At 47.8% G+C, this 22,720-nt stretch overlaps 1 protein-coding gene and 1 pseudogene across 2 annotated transcripts; one reads left to right on the forward strand and one right to left on the reverse strand.

Annotated features, from left to right (window-relative positions):
* Positions 4,449–4,977, reverse strand: Gm5189 (predicted gene 5189; annotated as a pseudogene).
* On the forward strand, positions 13,854–22,394 carry Pld4 (phospholipase D family, member 4). 2 transcript variants are annotated; one of them, NM_178911.4, is made up of 11 exons: positions 14,063–14,191; positions 15,934–16,017; positions 16,805–16,971; positions 17,371–17,554; positions 17,856–17,976; positions 18,406–18,533; positions 20,111–20,311; positions 20,906–21,045; positions 21,162–21,327; positions 21,433–21,529; positions 21,834–22,394. In NM_178911.4, exons 1-11 carry the CDS (start codon positions 14,165–14,167, stop codon positions 22,028–22,030), a joined length of 1,512 nt encoding a protein of 503 aa, NP_849242.1. In that variant the 5' UTR covers positions 14,063–14,164; the 3' UTR covers positions 22,031–22,394. The 2 variants fall into 2 exon arrangements, with proteins under 2 accessions (XP_017170415.1, NP_849242.1); XM_017314926.2 differs by lacking the exons at positions 20,111–20,311; positions 20,906–21,045; positions 21,162–21,327; positions 21,433–21,529; positions 21,834–22,394 and adding an exon at positions 18,963–19,066 and having other exon boundaries at positions 13,854–14,191.
* Positions 22,395–22,720: the final 326 nt, after the last annotated feature.

Here is a 22,720-nt window from a genome sequence, read left to right on the forward strand (position 1 = left end):
CTGCCGCCTCGGCCCTCTTCTCTGGGGATGGTGTTGGGTGACCATCTCCTTGACACAAGGAGTCTCTGAGGGGCTCAAGACACTAAAGGCAGTGGGTGTGGTGGCATATGCCTTTGTCCAAAGAACTTGGGAGGCAGGGATCTCTATATCTGCTCCCAGCCAGGGCTACTTAACAAGATGGTCTTTTAAAAAAAAAAAAAATGAATTCAGATGTTGCCACCAGGTGGCACTCAAAGCAAGGAAGCAGCAAGCAGATGTCTGCTTTTGTTTAAGCTAATGTGTATTAGTGGTTTGCCTGCATTTTCGTATGCACTCCTAGTGTCAGTGGAGAGTAGAAGAGGCCATTGTGTCATCTGAAACTGGAATTACAGATGTTTGTTATCCGCTGTGCGGGCTCTGGAAGCCAAGTCAGGTCCTCTGCAAGAACAGCCAATTCTCCTAACCATTGAGCCGCCTCTCCAGCCCCAATTCCTCACTTCATTACAGATCAGAAAGCAGAGAGTAGACTAGAACTGGGCTCAGCTCTCCCCTCCAAAGGCCCTGCTACCAGGCCCCGCCTCCTGAGCTTCCGCAGTTCTGAGCCTGTGAGGGGACAGTCCAGATCCAACCATAACAAGGAGCCATGGGGTGACAGGGTAAGTCATGTTCTCACCTTCAACTGGGAGAAAATGCACAAAACAAGAGCTTTCAGGTGGGAGGCAACAGACAAAGCAGGGCTGTGGTCCCCCTGAGGGGACACGGAGCTGACAGCTGCCCTCTACTGCATGAGAGGGCAGTTGCTCCAGACATCACAGTAAAAGCAGGGCTGTGGTCCCCCTGAGGGGACACGGAGCTGACAGCTGCCCTCTACTGCATGAGAGGGCAGCTGCTCCAGACATCACAGTACTGCTACTGAGCAGGGACACATCACCACAGCAGGAAGGACAAAGCAGCAAGGCTTTGCAGAACCAAACCGCCAAGAAGAGCGTGGGAGAGAGCAAGCCCTGGGCTGCACAGACTGGCCATGACCTGCCCTTGTGGGAGAAACTGCAGGAGGCTAAGGAAGCCACCACAGAGCAGGATGAAGGCTGCATGTACCTCGAGACTGCCCCAGGCCTGGGACTGTTTATGTCATCGCCATGTAGCTCATGACACACAGGACATGGGCCTTGGTGCAGGGATAACCTCTCGTGTACTGTGTGGAAGCATCGCTTGTCAGTAACAAGCTGATGGCCTATTAGCAGAAGTGGGGAGGGAACAGTGGAAAGCGTGAGTATGGACTGGGAGGATCTGCTGTGAGGTTGTGATGGGCCATAGGACACACAGACAGACGAAGAGCCAAGGCGAGGTTCAGATGCAAATCAAGGACTGTGTGTCTTGGCATTGGCCGCCATAGAGTGTGAGGATAGATAAATGTCTGCCTAGCTTAGTGCTTGCAGCTTGTTAATAAAGATGCCAGGTCTCTGTCTAGAACAGGTGTAGAAATGCCCTGTTGTCACTTGGGAGCAAAGGGACATAGAAAACCCTCTGAAGAATTATTTTGTGTTTGATGCCCAATGTGGGACTAGAAATCTAAGCTTAGAACCTAAGAACTGGGTAGAAGATGATTCTCTAGCCAGGAACTGGGAAACCACAGGGCAGTACAAAGGTGGATATATTTAAAACACACACACACACACACACACGGGCTGGAGAGATGGCTCAGCGGTTAAGATGTGTTGCCTTCTTCTGGGGTATCTGAAGACAGCTACAGCGAGGGGCCAGGGCGAGCAGGGCAGGAGCAAGAGCTGGAGAGTTGTCTCAGTGATTAAGAGCACTGACTGCTCTTCCAGAGGTCTAAGTTCAAATCCCAGCAACTACATGGTGGCTCACAACCACCTGTAGTGAGATCAGATGCCCTCTTCTGGTGTGTCAGAAAACAGCTACAGTGTACTTAAATTATATAATAAATAAATCTTTAAACACACACGCGCACATCTGCAGAATAGAAAAGGAGCTCTTATACCTGATCCTGGGGCCACAGTAGCTGTGACTCCCCAAGTGTAGCGTGATTCAGGAGAAGGGTTGGAAGAGAGAGTGTTACAGGCCAGACCCAACCTTGATGTGGGGGAGGCTGAGCTTCCGCCTGTAGCTGGGACATACAGAGCCTGTAACGAGGACAGAGTAGCTGAATTCAGCCCCGAGGTGGCAGGCCACAGGGGAAGGGTCAGCATTTGGTGTGACACCATTCCTAGCTGGTGCCTCTGATGCCAGATACACACACGGACGGCAGAAACACCTCTTCTCTGTGAGCTGAATGGGAAGGGGTCGGGCTTGGCACAGAACCAGCTCTGGCCAACGCAAACAGACACAAGAAGAAACCGTAGTGCAGATAAATGAACTCCTGATCAGGTAAAAAATGTTTGAAATTATGTTTAAATGCTAAAAAGGGAAAAAGACTGGGTATGGCACCATAGATAGATGTAAATAGTTTAAGACTAGTAATATAAAATCCTTGAAGAGAATTAAGTACATTAAAAAGAGTAAGCCACACAAGGATGAGAAATAATTTAGAGAAAGTTAAATGCAGAAAAAGATACTAAGTTTGGAAGGCAATAATAGAGAAATAAATGCACATAGACGATTAAGTCTCTGGAGGAAAAAAAGATAAATAGATAAAAATGTTTTAAAAGGTGCATAGAGGCTAAAGAAAATAAGGAAACTGAACACAGCCAACCATAGAAACACTGAGTTTAGATATTTTTTTTAAATCTCCCAGAAAGGAGAGAGAGAAATAGTTTCCAAAGGAACAAGAGAGAAAGAACTAAAGGAAAGTCTCCAGAGGAAGGAGAGAGTTAGAGAGAGTAAAAAAGAAAATATTTTCCATGTTAAAAAATGGGAAACAGGGCTTGTGAGATGGCTCAGTGGGTTAGAGCACCCGACTGCTCTTCCGAAGGTCCAGAGTTCAAATCCCAGCAACCACATGGTGGCTCACAACCATCCCGAACGAGATCTGACTCCCTCTTCTGGAGTGTCTGAAGACAGCTACAATGTACTTACATATAATAAATAAATAAATCTTTTTTAAAAAAAGGGAAACACTCTAGAAGGGGGCATTTAGACCCCATATAGTTTTGCTTTGACTGTCGGCATAAAAATAATTTTATGTTCAGTAATGATTACAATTTTTTTGCAGAGGAAATAATATAATTCCTTTATTTGGAAAAAAAAACAATACTGACTCCCTGAGATCAGTTAAAATCAGTTAAAATCTACTGCTGGATGGGGATCCTTCTCAGGCTGCTGTCCCTCTCCATCTGCCACACAGCTGTGGCTGTGCACAGACAGAAAAGCATTTGGTCAGAAAGCAGCAACCCAGTGTTTCTCCAGCCGACAAACCATGGCTCCCGCCTCCTGTGCCACCATTCGTCTCTGTTTTATTTCTTCTTTACACTGGCATTCTGGCAGACCCAGTTCATGACTACAATTTTATATACCTTCTTTAAGTGAGATCAGAATAAAACAGACTGAAAGAAAATGAAGACTGAAAAGATTAAGTGCTAGAACGGAGACAATAGAACAGAAATTAGAGGATTCCTTAAATCAGAATAATAGTCCTTGGACGAGTCTGATCTGGAACCTACATGGGCAGCAGAAAAGGCCGTTCCGGATGAGAGAAATCCACCAAGGCTTGGAAAGTTAGCATGGCAGCCCACAGAGATGCAATAGACTGCGCTAGGAATCCAGAGTCAGTTCAGTGACGCCACCTCAGAGCAATGACACACAGCTGGCTCGTGTGTTTCATTTTGTAGATTTTGAACAATTAAAATACGTTTATGTGCTAATCTATCATACAGTCGTTACGTGCTCAGAATTCCAGGGGGCTTTTGCCTTGAGTTCTGAAAGGAGCTGTTCTGAGATTTCACATTCATTAGAGATGGTGGCTACCTTGGAGATGCCTTTGCGAGTGGAAACCGGTGACGCTTGGACATGTGCATCCGTTAGAACACAGCAATATTCTAGACATTGTGGCATAAAACGTGTTACTGGCATAGCTCACAATCTTACAAGATAAGCTGCTGTAGGGAGAACTCATTGTGCTTTATTTTACTTGAAATTCTCATAATTTTAGTGTCAGTAGCTTCTGAATGGTATAGTTAAATGATATACTTAAGACAGCCTACAGCAAGCTCATACCCCTCAGAAAATAGCCTCGGCTCCTATCCATATGGCATTGCCCAGCCAGACTTCCACAGCCTGGGACCTACTCCTGGGCTATAGAAATAGATATCTTAGTGTAATGAGCTGAATAAACCCCTAGCATACCCATGGTCTATTCTTTTTGCTTAAAAAAAAAATGTAAGTATTAATCCAAGCACTTCCCCAGGTGCTGGTCACAGAGAAAACCCAGTGTTGCTGTTGGGATCCGAGCCCTGTGGGTCCTGTGGTTCTCATGGTTCTGTGGTTCTTGTCCCCCTCTCCTGCAGTCATATGGCGTAGAGCTCATAAACCTTCCTTATCCAGCACACCAGGGCAGCCAGGGCTACTGTGCTGTGCAGTCTCTTTCTGTACAGGTCGTCCTCCCGAACCGGCAGCGCTGGTGTGGAGGAGGTGAGCGCGTGCAGAGGCCGACTGGACAGTTTGTACGCATCATACTACAGCTGGTACTTGTAGCCAGGGCCAAACTGCCAGGAGATCCTATAGAGGGTCCAGCAGTGGACAGGGAGATGTAGTGGAAGTGGTCCAGGGGCAGTACCAATGGGGTGAAGAGGCAGGCAGTACCCGATAACACGGCCATCTTGTGCAGGCAATTGTCTATGGTGATCCAGAGGGCTGTCTCATCTCCAGTTCGGGTGGGCTCTATCACAATGTACTTACACTGGGCTTCCAGCGCCTGCTCCAGCTCACACTCACACTGGTCCCGGGCGTTCTCCCCACTGCAGATTTCATGCACTATGTAGCAGCCTGCAGCTGGGAGCTGTGGCCACCCAGACCCAGAAGCCTCCTTCCCTACGGGGCCGTCATGGAGACCCTAATTATATCTTAAAGAGATGGTTAATACACAGAAAGGGGTAACAAAGACACTCCCCCCAGAGACAGATCTCTTTATTTTCATTTTTTTTAAATGATAATGAGCAAAACCCAACAGCTGCTGAGAGACATTTGCTTATTGAAAAAAAACACAAAAACAAACAAACAAACAAACCTGCTGCACTAAACCAGCCTGTGTGTATTAGGGATGTCTGAACCTCAGAAGGGAGGGAAGGAAAGGTACTGCATTGGGAAGAGGCTTTGCCTTTGTTTCAAAGGGAGAATGAAAGCCACGGATTCCATAAGCATCAGATTTGACTGGAGCGTCCCCCTGAAGATGCTGACTGAAGAGAGGAAGAAATCAAGAAGACCAACAAAGCAGGTAAACTCCGTGCTGGTCCTGCGACGTGGGAGCAGCTCTGAGACTCCAGCCAGGACTTCAACTAAGCATGGCCAATGAATTGTGTTGGCTACAGAATCCTCAGGACTTATCACCCTATCCTTTCAAATGGCATGGGTGAAAATGTATACTATAGTTTGGTTATATAGTCTGAACTAACTTACAAAGAAAGACAGATGCCTTACCCCCTCAAAAAAAAAAAAGGGCAGAAAATCATCTTTAACTGATCTGTGCACATTTCATACATGCATGAATGCAGAAATGTATATTACCTACTGAAGTGTCTAGGTTGACGACACCAGTGAAGTTAAAATGGCCCTGACAGGATTCACCTTGAAGATGCTACAAAGGATGCTGAGACGCTGAGACATGTTTATTCCACCATCCTGCCTGACCCTACCACAGACTGCCTCAGTGCCATTTACTTAAAATTCTAGAACATCTTCAAAATGGCTAGTTAGATTGTTCAGCATCACAGACTATTCCAGCCGAGACTTCACTTAAGCCCTGAGCTTTCACAACACAGAACAGCAAATGGGCAGCTAGCTTTCTTAATGCTGGCCAATATCCCAATTTTCATTGGCTCCCCAAAGAAAATAACTCCTCCAGACACCAGGAAGTGGTTTTAAGAGAATGACACACCAGGCACCCGGTCCCAAAGAGCAGGGTGGATGGTTTGTGGTCATTTGGTGGGTGAATTGTTAATGGTCTTGATCATGGAGGAAACAAAATAGGGAGGTTAGATTCAGGGATTCCTCTTCCCCATTCTCCTTTCTCTAGCCTTCTTTTTCTCCTATCTAATGCTAACAAAACAACAACAACAACAAAAAAATGGTAGAGGAGACGGGATAAAAGAAAAAGGGGGATATAGGAATTATAAGGTTAGATTATTGAATCTATTTTTATTTTATTTTTTTTTAAGATTTATTTATTTATTATATGTAAGTACACTGTAGCTGTCTTCAGACACTCCAGAAGAGGGAGTCAGATCTTGTTACAGATAGTTGTGAGCCACTATGTGGTTGCTGGGATTTGAACTCCAGACCTTCGGAAGAGCAGTCCGGTGCTCTTACCCACTGAGCCATCTCACCAGCCCTGAATCTATTTTTAAATTAAAGAGCATTAGCAAGCCAGACATTTTACATTTAGTATGGACTTACTATATTAATACAAATTTAAGATTATATCTTGTGTGCTGGAGAGATGACTCAGTGATTAAAAGCACTGATTGCTCTTACAAAGGTCATGAGTTCAAATCCCAGCAACTACATGGTGGCTCACAACCATCCCTAATGAGAAACAAATTAAGAACCTATGGGCCAGAGAGCAAGTGGGGCCAGAGCAATAGGGAGAAAGGGAAAGGGGGGTGGAGATTATATCTTGTTGCTGCATACAGTATATATGTTTCAACTCTTGTTTAAGGTGTTGCACCTGTTACAACTCATTAAAAATATTCAAGTTTTAGCCCTTTTGAAAACCGTTTATGATAACTAAGAAGTGCAAGTCAATTGAATTTATCGGTCAAGTTAGATACTAGTTTAGTTAATTATAGAAATAAGCTCTCTTTAGCTTCCTAAGATGTTTTCAAAGTTAAGCAGGTAGTAGATAGAGACAAGCAATCCAGATGCACTATAGGTAGATGGTCTTCAAAAACCTCAGAGATCTACAGAATATGGCATTTAAAATGTTTTATTAATAAAAGGCTTTTCATGGCAGTGAGACATGTCAGCTCCTGGCAGCACCCCCATTCTACTTCAGAGATGATGATGAGCATTAAGGAACCCCCATATGGAGTTTGCTTCCAATGTGGTAAGCTGCCACGGGGCACAAGCCTGCCCTTGGCTCAACGGCAGACAGCATACTGTCCAAACTGTGAACAAACAGGGCACAGAAGAAGTCGACTGTTGAGCTTTGCCAGGACAAGGTAGGCAAGTCCTTCAATATTCCTGCTTCAAGGAAACGTCTGTCAGATATTCTGGACCGGGGAGTGGGGGAGGGGGGAGATGATCCTGTAAAGACACAGAAGAACCTCGGGGGACTGACCAGGCAGCCAGCAACCCCTGTCGTTCCTGTAGTTTTAGAAGCTGCTTGCTCTGAACTTTCTGTTTACTCGGGTAATATTTGTCCTTCTCGGATCTCTGATGGGGTCAAAGACTAGATAGTTATAGTCTCACAATTAACCTTAAATTGTTTAGGTTTTAAGACAATGATTTAAGGTCTAAGAAGCGGTTTTAAGGTTGGGAATACAAATTATGATAGAAAACGATTTAGGGACCGAACTTTGGACTCACCAAGATCGGTTAGATAATAAAGTACTTTATCCAACATTGCCAAATGTATATAGTTTTCATAATTGCTCTTATTATGTAAGTTTATTATATAATTTATTGATGTTAGAGAAAGAGGCTTTTATTGGACTAATGGAAGAGATGTAGGTATAATCTCTTGTGTACTGTGTGGAAGCATCACCTGTCAATAAAAAAATCCTGTGGCCCACAGGAAAAGGTAAAACAGGGGGTGGGACATCCAGCAGAGAGGTGGGGGGAGGGATTGTGGGAAAGAGTCAGGCACAGGAAAATGTCCCACCCAGACTCAGAGGAAGTTGGACATATGAAACCAAGGATAAATAACCAGTCATGTGGCAGACATAGAATAGTATAAGTGGGTTAGTATCCGTTACGAGCTGGTTGGGGAAGAAGCTTAAGTTAGCCTAGACATTTATTCATAAATAAAATATAGCCTCTGAGTCATTAATCCGGAACTGTGGTGTAGGTAGAAATTCTGGGGCTACACGTTAGCCTTCAGTAGCATATAACTGCCCCAGGAATGCCTACAAGCAAGTCTCAAGCGAAAAAAACAGCTTTGACAAAATAAAGTCAACATCGATTAAGGGATACAGCAAAATCCAGCACCCAGTGACATGATGTCCACTCAAAAGTGACCCAGAATGCAAAGGCACAATGAGAAAACACATAAATAATGTTTAATGTAGTGTAGGTAGTCCACCAGGAAGACATGTTGCAAGGAAGTGCCTTTTGATTGGAAAATGATTGAATTGTTATTATATTGGAGGCCCTCATCCAGCTTCCAGATGAGTGAAGCTCAGACTATGATTTATTTATTTAGCTTTGTGCAGTTACTGGGGAATTGCCCCCAGTCCATATTTCTATTTGCTAGACTCTTCATTCCCAGTGGTGCTCCCCACATACTTGCTGTTTGAGTTTTTCTGGGTTCTTTCTGCTCCAACAGTCCGTCCTGAGGGGTGGGGAGCATTTCACTCAGGCACATACTCCTGGTCCATGTCCTCTAAATGGAGACCTCTTGTTCTCTCCGTCTTCCTCCTCCTTCACTCTCATTTCTTCTTCTCATTCTCCTTCTTCCTCCTCTTCCTCCTCCCCCTCCCCCTCCTCCTCTCCTTCCTCCTCATGGTCCCTACCTGCAACCCCCAGTCCAGTAACTGAAATTCTGTCTCTTTTTATTCTCTCCAGTAATTGGCTACAGCCACCTTTACCTGACCAATAGTTTAAATTGGGAGGCAAAGTTCACATAGTATCATTTGGTGTATGTGAGGATCTGCTCCTTGAGGCGGGGGAGGGGGGAACCAGATCTTTGAGGGGTCAGTATTTAGCATTTGAATACACAGCAGCGCTAGACCAACCCCCCAACATTTGCTGGTTTTGGTTTAAATGGGAAGGTGATTCTCCAGGATTCCCTGCCACCTCAACCCTGGTTCTGTGTGCTCCTGAGGAACTGGGCACAGGTGGATTAAGCAGTAGCCAGAGTTTATTTTTCAGCAGATAAGAAAACGTGGAGAGTGTACCCTTCCTGGGTGATGAGCAGACAGAGCCAAGTGGCAAGAGCAAAGCTCTGGCTCTGACCGTGCAAGTCTCCCTCTATTTACCATTTCTGCTGCCTGTGCCTGTTCCTGTACTGATCTCAGTGGTCTCGCTCCCCACCCACAGCTCAGTTGGTTACAATTAGATGCATTGATTGCAAGAATGTATATAATGATGTAAATGGAAGTGTAAAGACCCATGAATTGAGAAATTCACTAAGGTAAAGGGCAAAGTGCACCTGTGTGCTCCCCAAGAAGGGTGCCATCTGGAGCCAACTGGAACTTGCTTTGTGGTTTTTCCCAGAGCTCTAACCTTCCTCCTGTCTGGTCGGCTTGGGTATCTTGTACCCGATGAAACCTTCTTATGTACTTTCCCACGTCCCTGACCTTGCCATTTAACCCTGACTTTTGTTTTAACTGTAACACTTAACATATATTGGAGATAGACATGAGAAGCATTCCAAATGAATCACAGAAGAAAACAGAACACAGCATTCACAGTTTGTGTGATAAACACCAAGAAATCTAACTTAAGCCAGGACATGGTGGCACATGTCTTTAATTCCAGCACTTGGGGAGCAGAGATAGGTGGATCTCTTGAGTTCAAGGCCAGCCTAGTCTACAGAGTAAGTTCTAGAAAATCCAGGCTTACACAGAGAAACTCTGCCTCAAAAAATAAAAATAAAAAAGAAAGAACCAATTAATAAGTGCCACCATTCCAGAAAAGGCAAGACAAAGCAAAAATGTTCAAAGAAATAATGACAAAACAGTTTCCAAGTATAATGAAAACTATAAACCCAGAGTCTAATTACAAAAAAACAAAAAAAAAAAAAACAAAAAAAAACCAAACAAACAAAAAAAAAAACAAGAAAAAGACAAATGAAAACACCAAGAAACCTGTGAGGTGGCCTTTGTCACTATGACATGACACCTGATGACGATGGAAGGGAGAAAGGTTGGTTTGGGCTCTTGTTTTCTTGAGAGTTTCCTGTCAAGGTCAAGCACACAAAAGACCTTGGGTTTGATCTTACACACTGCTAAACAGAGAGGGTGAGGCTCAGTCCAGGTTGCCTGGGTTCACTGCTTTGGGCCGGAGACCAATCAGAGCACCAGAGCTGTAGAAGCTTGTGGTGGAGACAGCTGCTCACCTCCCAGCAGCCAGGAAGCAGGCAGAGGGAGCAAGCGGCATGAGTCTGAGGAAAGATTCACATGCCAAGACTACACCCCTGTGACCTACTTCTGCCAACTAGGCCCCATCTCCAGAAGTTTCCAGCACCTCTCAATAAATACCATTAGATTGTGACCTTATCAAAGGATTAACCGTACACAACATAACAGATTTGGTGGTTCAAACCTCCCACCCAAGAAACATGAGACTAAAGCATGAGGTTCATGATTTCAGGGTGACATACTACAACCCAGTCTCAAAACCAAAAGACAGCTAGCTGGGTGTGATGGCACACACCTTTAATCCTAGCTTTGCAGAGGCAGCAGGAAGATCTCTATAATTTCAAGCCTGATCCTATATAGTGAGTTTCAGGTCAGCTAGAGCTACAAAGTGAAACTGGTCCTTGAAGAAGAAAATGAAGAGGAGGAGGCAGGGCAGAGGGGGAGGAAGAGGAGAAGGAGGAAAAGAAAGAGAAGGAGGAGGAGGTAGAAGAGAAATAGGAGGAAACATTTTTGCACTGTGATATTAGGAAAGATGCCTTGAAGGTAATACAGGAATTGGCAAGACCTAGGCTCAAGAGTATGAAGGTGTAAATTCCCCCAGAAGCCTTTGCTCTGAGAAGAGTGCTAGGATGGCTCCCTTACAGGCTGTTGGGATGGTTGTTTCTCGCTTTGTTGCTATGTTCAGCCATCACAGGCTGTTACAGCCATGGTACAAGTTGGGCCAGCTACTGTCAAAGCTGGCATCACCCATATGACTTGGGTTTTGTAGGCACTAAGAGTTGTTGGGTCATGGAGGCTTCCACCCAAATTTCAAAGGAACATGCTTGTCATTGGCTTGGGTGGCTCCTCATTTATTAGCCCTCCTGACAAATACTGAGGCATTTCCTGCCACAAGACACATTTTGGAATAGAAAAGAAATTGAAGACAAAGATACTCAGCTTTATAAGAAATCTCCAAAATCCATCGTCCCCGTCCCAGCCCACCAAGGACCTAGGGTGTAGCCATTTAGGAAGAGCTGATCACCACAGGGTGACACCATACTTCCAGTCTTAGTGTTGTCAGGAGACTTGTGCTGGGTGTTCCACCGGCCCTTGTCCCATGGGCCCCATGGATCCCTGAGATATACTCATGACAAATCCTTCCCAGGGTGATGATGCACACCGTGTCCAGTCCTGGCCTCAGATGTAGCAGGGGAGGGGAGTTGTGTTAGATGGGCTTGGGTTTCCTTGAAGCTGCAGGGCTTGAATGCCCTCCTATACGTGGAAAGTATTTATTGAGAGCATCAGGCATAGGGGCTGTTAAAGACTATTTTATTAGAATTTATTTTACTTTATTTATTTAGAACTTAATGAAAATAAAGACACAGCATACCAAAACTTATGGGACACAATGAAAGCAGTGGTCAGAGGAAAACTCATAGCTCTAAGTGCCTCCAAAAAAGAAACTGGAGAGAGCTTACACTAGCAGCTTGACAACACACCTGAAAGCTCTAGAACAAAAAGAAGCAAATACACTCAAGAGGAGTAGATGGAAGGAAATAATCAAACTCAGGGATAAAATCAACCAAATAGAAACAAAAAGAACTACACAAAGAATCAAGAATACCAGGAGTTAGTTCTTTGAGAAAATCAACAAGGTAGATAAACCCTTAGCCAGACTAACCAGAGACAGTATCCAAATTAATAAAACCAGAAATGAAAAGGGAGACATAACAATGAAATATATCTTAAAATAATTATTCTGTTTGTTGAATATTAACAGTTGAAAATATTAAAATCATGTTCTACAAGCATCATGGAAATATCACTGATAATTTTTCTCACTGTGCTTGAAATTAGAATTTTCTTAATGTTTAACTTCAAAGAGTTTTTGCTATTTTGAAATTTTAAAAATATACTTACTGATGAAATAATTTCTCTCCTAGAGACACTGATAATCTTTTTAAAGTAAACTTATAGTTAGACAATATACACAGATATATAATATGTTATAAATTCTCTCTCATTATGTCAGGTGGTATCATATAAGGGCTTTGGAATATATTTCTTAATGACTCATTTTTAATATTTTATGCTCTTTTACTATGCTTAATTCCCAAAGAATACTTTGTATGTTTTGGAACAATTTAGCATTCAACATTAGATATAGGATCCTCAGTTATGGATAGTAATAAGTGTTCATTAATGATATTTTTAGGGTATGAAAGGATATGAATATAAAATTGAGCAAATTGTTATGTATTATTTGATGCTCAAAATACTCAATATTATTAATATGTTTGTTGTATAAAATGCATTAAAAAAAAAGCTCACCCTGAGAAAGGCTTGGGGCTACAATGGGATCCTGAATCTATTGGCTTAGACCCATGTCTGCGCTGTCTTCTCTGGTGGATAACCCACAACAACCCCAAAGCCAAGTTAGGGCATTATCCCACAGGAAGTGAAGGATGGTCCCTTTTCTGCTCACTTTCTTGCCCACCAGGCTGGACACGGGTCACTGAGGTCAGGCCCTGCTCCTCAGGAGTACTCCCCACCCTGTGAGGTTGGCACTCTTCCCCTGAGGACACTCTGAGGCCATATCCCTGAACTGAGGCCTACTGCCTGCCAAGGAGGAGGGAAGTCAACCTGGACCCTGTTCAAAGTTGGGGCTGTTCCCAAGACCCTGATCTAAAGGCAACAAGGTTTGGTCTTCAGAAGATCCATCTTGGACTATGAGGGGAGGCAGAATCCCTTCAAGGAGCCACTAGTAAGCCTATGTTTGTGGACAGGCCAGGGAACAGCCTCACCTGAATTCCTCAGCGGGGTGAGTCATGGCTACCTCCAGATCCCAGCTTCCCTTGCAGCTAGGTATGGCCCTGTGGCCAAGCGTAGATTGAGTTGTAGCTAATATAGATAAATGGAAGTTCCCTTTCCAGTCTCCAGAAGTGTTCTGGGGATGCTTCATTCTATGCTAGGGATATGAGGTGATGGCTGAGCTTTGGAAGCCATTCTAGGGCTGTGAAGTTTGAATTCCAGGGTTTGGAGGCTAAGACTTCCTGTGACTGTGTCACTGATAACTTCTCCAGAAACTGGTTGCAGGGTATGGTTGGTGGGTCAGTCAGTTTTTCTTCACTATGACGCAGACCTGAGGTAAACTGTTTGAAGGATGAAGGACTTATTTTGGCTTGCAGCTTTAGAGGTTTTAACCAATGTCAGCTGTTGCCATTCCCATGGAACTAGAGTGTGGCCAGGCATAGTAACAGCAGCAAGGCAGAGGGAAGCAGCTTGCCCTATAACAGACAGGAAGCAGAGAGAGATGAAGAACCCAGGCATAAGACATGGCGAGCCAAGTCCTGCCCCAGAAACCTACATCCTCCAATCAGGCCCCACCTTCCACAGTTTCCACCTCCTCCCATCATGGCTATCATTGCACAATTTGTTAATTAGCTCATGATGCAACTTCAATAAAATTACCAGTCTTCAATATATGAGCCCCTGGAGAAGTTAAGTCAGTTTGAGGCTCTCTTACTTGAGACTTTGGTGTTTGCAGTCAAACTTAATTCCAACATTTGGTTTATGACTGAGGGACCCTCTCTAGGAGCAAGCAGGGTAGATTTTTCTCCAGAGGTGAAAGTTCTCAGCTCCGCCCCCTAGAGACCCGATCTGTCTTGACGTGGGGGTGGGGTGCTCAGAACAAAGAGGAAGTGAATGGAAGGGGGAAGCAGCAGGCCAGAGAGGAGGCAGGTGCCTGCCTGCACAGGCAAAGCCTGCAGACAGTGGCTGGAACCAGGATGGACAAGAAGAAAGAGCACCCAGAGGTAAGTGGTAGCCAGGCTAGAGCCAGACAGAGGGCCTCAAGAGGGGTGTCTGTCTACCTCCCACAGTCCCCTCCTCCCAGCACCCTAGGTCCCACAAGCCACCCAGATTGGCTGGCAGATGTCCACTCCTTGCTTGATCTATGGATCCAGGGTCAATGGGTATCAAAGTCTCCAGCCACTGGGCAGCTTTGTCCTATCCCACGCCTCGGGTCCACAGTTTAGCCCACAGGGCAGGAACCCCAGAACCTTGAGGCTCAGGGGGCTCTAAAGCCCATCCCCCAGCTCACCCCTCTCCTGATATGCCAGTACCAGGGAGTGTTTCCCTCTAGCCAGACAGTCCCACCCCAAGGATTCGAAAGACCCACAGGGACCAAGGATGTGACAGGTCTGCAGATGCTTAGAGCCGCCCTTCATCGTTCTCCTACCCTGACCTCAGAGTAGCTCCCAGTGACCACAAGGAGGTCAGAAGTCTGTGGCCCTTGGAAGTCCCAGATTACGGCTGCTGCATTCTTGCCTTTTTGCCAATCCAACTATTTTAGGGGATGAGAACACTTCTCTCAGAGCAGCTGGGAGAGGTAGGCCAGCAGCTCTTTGAGGGATAGCCCTGCCTGGTAACCCTGGCCCAGAACCTCATGTCTGTGCCCCACTGGACATTATAAGACTGGTCAGAGCCAGAAGCTAGGTTTCTGAAGCTGCCTCGGTCACTTGAGCTGCCTGCTATGGGTAGGGTGGGAGATATATCTAAGAACATGAGCCATGATCTGGATGGAAGTGACCTCCTGACTCCCTTCTTCAAGGAACTCTGGTAAGAGGGTGCTGGGCCTCTGTGGGTGACTCTGGTCCTCTCCCCCGCCCCCATCCTCTCACTGTGGTTTCTAGGCTCCACTTCCCCGTAACTTTGGGCATCGAGGGTAGATAGAGCCCCAGGCCTATCTCCTATAATCCATTCCCTGTGCTAAGGTTAGCCACATGCCTACAGGCTGCTGTCCAAGACAACCCTTAAGGGACAGTGGAATTAGTCTCACCACTCTTGGAGTGATAGCCTGACCCACAGAACTGAAGAAGCCCCCAGATTCCACAACCAACCAACTACAATCATACAGTGCCTTAGGTTCCAAACAGCATTCAGGCTGGGAGGGTGGGAAGTCAGTGCCTTGCTCGTGTCTGTGCCAGGGGTTGGGTGACCCATCTGGGGTGCACAGGGCCTCCTGAATGACTGGCCTGACTCTGTAGTGACTCCACTGAAGGAACATGGTGAGTTCTCCACCCTAACTAGCTGTAGCCTCCTTTGCCGTCCCCAGCCTTGACAGCAGTGCAGGGCCAGGCTTGGCTCTTGGTGGCCCTTTTGCCATGCCCCACTTTACAGCCAGCTGCCTACCATGGGGCCACACTTGGGGGCCAGCTGGGGAAGGGAAGCAGCTGCTCATAGCTAATAAGGAAGGGTGGATGAGGCAGCCCAAGCAGAAACTGCACTTTCAGGCCTGGTTTCACTTGTGGTTGGAATAAGGAACTGAGATTCACATACTCAAGACACCAAATCAGGGGACACTGAGGGAGCCATAGGGTACAAGCAGGACACAGCCCTGGGAAAGGTGTAGGCTCAGCCGGCATGGGTTCCATGCGGGAGGCCATGCCTGAGCTGTGACTGGTGTCTGAAGGCTGGAGAGTGCCTCTGTAGGGACTGCTTAAGGAGGTGACACCATGGAGCTGGGGTTGCTGGTGACACAGACTGTTCTGTACAGATGCGGATACCACTCCAGACAGCAGTGGAGGTCTCTGATTGGCCCTGCTCCACATCTCATGATCCACATAGCGGACTTGGCATGGTAGGTCAGGAGATCCTAAAGGAAGTCTGGCCAGGGACTCAGTCTTCTGAAAACAAGTTTAAGCCCAATTCCTAATCAGAACCACATCCAAACTTTCCTTCTCTCTCTCTCTCTCTCTCTCTCTCTCTCTCTCTCTCTCTCTCTCTCTCTCTCTCTCTCTCTCTCTCTCTCTTTCTTTCTTTCTTTCCTCCTTTCTTTCTTTGTTTCTTTCTTTCTCTTTCTTCTTTCTTTCTTTCTTTCTCTTTCTTCTTTCTTTCTTTCTTTCTTTCTTTCTTTCCTTTTTTAAAGATTTATTTTTTAATTTTATGTATATGAGTACACTGTCACTGTCTTCAGACACACCAGAAGAGGGCATCTGAATCCCATTACAGATGGTTGTGAGCGACCATGTGGTTGCTGGGAATTGAACTCAGGATCTCTGGAAGAGCAGTTGGTGCTCTTAACTGCTGAACCAGCTCTCCAGGCCCCCAAACTTTCTTAATTTCCCAAAGATTAGGTCTGGGGGTTTGATTAGAGGGTACAAAACTAGCCCTGCAGTGGGGGTGGGGGGTGCACACCAGAACAAGGTGACCTAGCCTGTTGCATATCTTGTCTAGGTCTCCTCGCTGCAGAGTGGACCATAGAGAAAGCTATGGACCACCTACACCACCCAGGCCTTGCTCTGTGCGTCCCTCATCCCCTCTTGCTCACCCCCAATCCCTCCCCAAGAGCCTGGACAGTATCTGTTATAGGACAGGGAGGGCTGTCCTGGCTGCTAGGAAGACTATTGAAATGTCACCTCATGCAGGTACTGGGGATGCTAGCTGTACTGGGACTCAGCTCTGTGACTCTCATCTTGTTCCTGTGGCAAGGGGCCACTTCTTTCACCAGTCATCGGATGTTCCCTGAGGAAGTGCCCTCCTGGTCCTGGGAGACCCTGAAAGGAGACGCTGAGCAGCAGAATAACTCCTGTCAGTGAGTGTACACCAGGGGTTCTCACAGGGTTGTAGGCTATGTGTCTGGGCTGGGTGCCGCCTCACTGGGTCCCTGAACGGGTGATTTAGCTCACAGTAAGGCTGTGATTGTCCCAGGGATGGAGTCTGGATTCCCCAAGAGAACACCTCATGGCCCCTCTGGGCTGAGCATGCCCCATCCCCAGGTTCCTCACTGTATAGTCTCCTGTACTTCAGCTTTGGGGGACTCAGGCTAAAACTTCCCATCTCACTGTCCTCTTTCTGTACCTTTGGCCTGGGTTCAGGCCCTGGAGCCACCTGGGGTCAGTCCCTCCCTCCGGCTGGGTGGCAGGAATGGAACAAATGGCTGGCCAGTGGCTCCGATAGATACAGCTTGGTCTGCCCTGGGTTCTGTCCCTAGGCTCATCCTTGTGGAAAGCATCCCTGAGGACTTGCCATTTGCAGCTGGCAGCCCCACTGCCCAGCCCCTGGCCCAGGCTTGGCTGCAGCTTCTTGACACTGCTCGGGAGAGCGTCCACATTGCCTCGTACTACTGGTCCCTCACTGGACTGGACATTGGAGTCAATGACTCGTCTTCTCGGCAGGTTGGTCCTTGTTTTTGCTTTCTGGCTACGAGGCACAGGTCTCTCCCTGGATGTCAAGGGCTCAGCAAGTCGGGCTGCTATCTGTTCAGAGCTCAGCCAGGCCCAGGGCTCAGCTCTGGGCTGGGGCTGGGTTAGAGCAAGGCCAGGCCCTTCGGGTGACTCTTGGGACAGCAGCAGAGGGACTGAGGATTGCGCATGCATGATGTCATCTTTTGGCCTCTAGTCATGAGCCAAACCTTGGTCTACCCTGTGGGCAAAGGGCCAGCTTGAGGTAGCTTCTCATGGTAGCCTGGCTTTGCAGGGAGAGGCCCTTCTACAGAAGTTCCAACAGCTTCTTCTCAGGAACATCTCTGTGGTGGTGGCCACCCACAGCCCAACATTGGCCAAGACATCCACTGACCTCCAGGTCTTGGCTGCCCATGGTAGGTGTCTGCATGCTGGGGCTCTGCTGTGCTGAGATCTGGCACCAGGGGATAAAGCCAAAGACTAGCAAGATTGCTAGGGTGGATGGAAAAGTTTCTCCAGGACCCTGGAGGACTTGAACTCAGGGCTGAGAAGGAAAACATTAGAGAAAGCCTTGGGCTAGAGGCTACAGGGGAAAAGGCAGTAGGCACATGCATCATTAAGGTTATGACCTTGACTGTCTAGAGAGAGGGGTCTCAGGGAAGCCTGTATCTTTGTTTTCTCACCTGCAACAGCCTTGATCAGTGGGGTCATTCTGAGGGTAAAATGAATGAACACCAACAGGGGCAGAGGGACCGGGGCAGATCTATTAGGCAGTTCTGAAGTTAGCATTAAAGAGCTGGCTCTCCATCTGTCCATCCATCCATTTATCTATTTGTCTCCTGCAGGTGCCCAGATACGACAAGTGCCCATGAAACAGCTTACTGGGGGTGTTCTACACTCCAAATTCTGGGTTGTGGATGGGCGACACATCTACGTGGGCAGTGCCAACATGGACTGGCGGTCCCTGACTCAGGTGGGTCCCAAGGCCCAGGGATAGGATGAGGCCCAGGGGCAGCTTCTCCCCTCGCCATCTCCAAGGGCTGCTGTTTCTGAAGAAAGCTGGTACTGGGAGGAGTTAGCAAGCAGAACCTTGGGTCACACACCGTTTTTGCCATACCACCATAGCAGGGCCAATCAGAGTTGGTCCCACCAGTTAGAAGGTTCTACATGACCCTGCACTCAGGCCCTGGGACAGCATGTTCAGGCCATGGCTCACAGGAAAACCACAGCTCACGGGGTTGGGGAGAAAGCTCGATCAGTGAAGTATTTGCCTTGCAAGCACAAGAACCCGAGTTGTATCCTTAGAATGCATGTGAAAAGCTGGGTGTGGTAGCACACACTTGTAGTCCCAGTGTTGGGGGGATACAGATAGGAGGATCCCTAAGATTTGCTGCCCAACCAGCCTATCCTAGTCAGCAAGCCCCGGGTCCCAGTGAGAGATCTTGCCTCAAAAACACAAGATGGAGGCTGAAGAGATGGCTCATCGGTTAAGAGTACTGTCTGATCTTCCAGAAGACCCAGGTTGGCGTCTCAGCAGCTGCAAACCGTAACTAGTTCCAGGGGATCCCATGCGCTCTTCTGACCTCTGTAGGTACACGCGGACGGACGTGTAGGCAAAACATAGTCACACACTAAAATAAAACAATAGTAAGAATAAAAACCAAGATGGATACCTCCTGAGGCATGACACCTGAAGTGGTCTTCTGACTTCCACATATGCACAGGTACCCGCACACAAATGAACACACTTGCTGGCATGTGCACACACATGCACACAAAGAAACATTAGATTACAAAGCCTGAGGCTTTTTTTGTTTGTTTGTTTATTTTTGTTTTTTGTTTTTCGAGACAGGGTTTCTCTGTGTAGCCCTGGCTGTCCTGGAACTCACTTTGTAGACCAGGCTGGCCTCAAACTCAGAAATCTGCCTGCCTCTGCCTCCCAAGTGCTGGGATTAAAGGCGTGCACTACCACGCCCGGCTAGCCTGAGGCCTTTTTAGAAGTGATATATTTCAAAGGCCTGAGTTGTGGCTCAATAGAATAACATGTGATTAGCATAGCATACCCCTAGGGTCTCTCTCTCTCTCTCTCTCTCTCTCTCTCTCTCTCTCTCTCTCTCTCTCTCTTTCTCTCTCTCTCACACACCTGCTAGTGCAAACAGTAGATATAAATATAACATCAGGCATTACCACTCCGTAGAATTTGTTTTGTTTTGTTTTGTTTTGTTTTTCAGGACAGGGTTTCTCTGTGTAGCCCTGGCTGTCCTGGAACTCACTTTGTAGACCAGGCTGGCCTCAAACTCAGAAATCTGCCTGCCTCTGCATCCTAAGTGCTAGGATTAAAGGTATGCACCACCACCGCCTAGCTCACTCCATAGAATTTAACAATGATTTTATTTCCTTTGTGTTTCATGCATTTTCTACCCTGGAGCTGATGGTGCCTGGTGGCTGCCATCTGAACAAGACTTGCACCCTGCCCTCCATCCCTGGTGGTTTCCACATAGCCCCAGGAGATCTTTGCTCTCTCAGTGTCTACTGACCTGATCTCTACAGGTGAAGGAACTTGGTGCAATCATCTACAACTGCAGCAACCTGGCTCAAGACCTTGAGAAAACATTCCAGACCTACTGGGTGCTAGGGACTCCCCAAGCTGTTCTCCCTAAAACCTGGCCTCGGAACTTCTCATCCCACATCAACCGCTTCCATCCCTTGCGGGGTCCCTTTGATGGGGTTCCCACCACGGCCTATTTCTCGGTAAGATGGCTAGCCCATAAGAGCCCCAGGGCTGCAGCAGGAGGCAGACTCCACGCCAGAGCAGCATGCGGGGCCAGTACCAGCAGCGAGAGAGAGGTACTGGAAGGTGGCAGACCTGAGGTCCCAGGAATCTCCAGACTGTTGAGGGGGGTTAGGGCCAAGAGACTGTGGCTGGGCGCAGGGAAGAGTAGAGAGACCCAGAGCACTGATTATTCTTTACTCTGAGGGAAGATAGGCCATCCCAGCAGTTCCATTTCCACCAAGGGAAGCCCCTTGGTTGGCCCAGAGACAGGTCCACAGCAGAGACTGCAGCAGATGGAGCAAAGCCCACTAGATATGCAGAGCCCATCTGGAGAGAGCAGAGCCACTTGCCAAGCCAGACAGCCTATGTAAGCAGTTAAGCCAGCCCCCAGATCCCAGGATGGCTGGATGCTTCCCTGCCTCCTTCTCAGACCTCAGGGGCCCCTCTGGTCACTGGGGAATGGTCTCATTCACCACATGGGGTTGCTTAGGGAGTGGGCAATGGAGTCATGAGCTTAGGAAACGCCTGCTTCAAGGGTGGCAGTGTTCTGAGAAATGCTTTCCCTACTGCAGGCCTCCCCTCCCTCCCTCTGCCCGCATGGCCGGACCCGGGATCTGGACGCAGTGTTGGGAGTGATGGAGGGTGCTCGCCAGTTCATCTATGTCTCGGTGATGGAGTATTTCCCTACCACGCGCTTCACCCACCATGCCAGGTGGGTCTGGCTGAGGTCCACCCTCCTGGTTGGCAAGTCCTAGACACAGTGTACCTGCAGCTGAGACCCCCCTACTCACCTTGGTTTCAGGCAGGACACTGATCCTCTCATCCTAGGTACTGGCCCGTGCTGGACAATGCGCTACGGGCAGCGGCCCTCAATAAGGGTGTGCATGTGCGCTTACTGGTCAGCTGCTGGTTCAACACAGACCCCACCATGTTCGCTTATCTGAGGTCCCTGCAGGCTTTCAGTAACCCCTCGGCTGGCATCTCAGTGGATGTGGTAAGAAACTGACCTCATGGGTTGGGGTGGGGGGTGGAGGTGGGCGTGGGGAAGGAAGTTTCTTCTCCCACCCTGCCCACCCTAACTCACTCCTAATCCCCAAAGAAAGTCTTCATCGTGCCTGTGGGAAATCATTCCAACATCCCGTTCAGCCGCGTGAACCACAGCAAGTTCATGGTCACAGACAAGACAGCCTATGTAGGTGAGTGGCTGGGGCAAGATGTGTGGGCCGACAGAGAGCTGGACAAGAGAGATATGCTCACATATCCTGGGAGCCAGACACTTAGCCCAGCTTGCCAGGTGAAGTCCTGCGCATGGGGGCCCAGAACGCTGGTAAAGAACCAACTACATCTAAACGAGGGGCTGCCATGCCCGGGGTCTGATGGCAGCACAGAGGTCAGTGCTCTGAGCTGTCCTTCAACTTGTAGCAAGGGCCACAGCACAGGCCACAGGACTGCAGGGGACACAGGCCCAGGGATCAGTGTCTCCCCCTCCCCCTCCTCCAGGCACCTCTAACTGGTCAGAAGACTACTTCAGCCACACCGCTGGTGTGGGCCTGATTGTCAGCCAGAAGACCCCCAGAGCCCAGCCAGGCGCAACCACCGTGCAGGAGCAGCTGAGGCAACTCTTTGAACGAGACTGGAGTTCCCACTATGCTATGGACCTAGACAGACAAGTCCCGAGCCAGGACTGTGTCTGGTAGGGCTGAGGGTTGATCCCTTTGATTCTGGCCTACAGCTCTAGATGGACACTGATGCTCCCCAGACTTCCATCTGCCCAAGCTCAGAAACCAAGCAAGCAAAGGATCACCACTGAGGGCCCGAGATTGTCATCAGACAAACAGCTTCCGGCAGAGCTCTCAACGGCTTTTAAACGAAGAAGAGGCTAAAGCAGAGGGAGGCACCACGGTGACATGGGAAGACAGCAACTACATATAAGTGACCCCCAGAACCCTCCCTGGTCTACCTATGATGAGTTGCTAGGGCCATTCCCAGATGTAATGTTGGTGCTGTCCAGCCACAATAAAACCCTGCCACCAGCTACTGACCTGACCCAGGTCAAAAGTGGACATGTCTGTCTGTGTTCTCTCTCTCTTTCCCTCCTTCTTGTCTGTGGTGTATGTACATGTTTCTATGTTGTGCAGATGCACACGCCATGTGTGAACAGTGTCTAGAGGTTGGCATTGGGTATCTTCCTTCACCTTAGTTTTTCAGACAGGGTCGTCCTCTGAACTCAGAGCTTACTGGATTGGCTAGACCAGCTGTCCATCAGGTCTCCCTCTGAAGCCAGGGCTTGCTGGATTGGCTAGACTAGCTGTCCATCAAACAACAGGAATCCTGTTTCTGCCTCCTCAGCATAAAATTACAAGGCACTTGGCTTTTTACCTGGATGC

Source organism: Mus musculus, chromosome 12, assembly GCF_000001635.26.
Source record: "Mus musculus strain C57BL/6J chromosome 12, GRCm38.p6 C57BL/6J".
Taxonomy (NCBI): domain Eukaryota; kingdom Metazoa; phylum Chordata; class Mammalia; order Rodentia; family Muridae; genus Mus; species Mus musculus.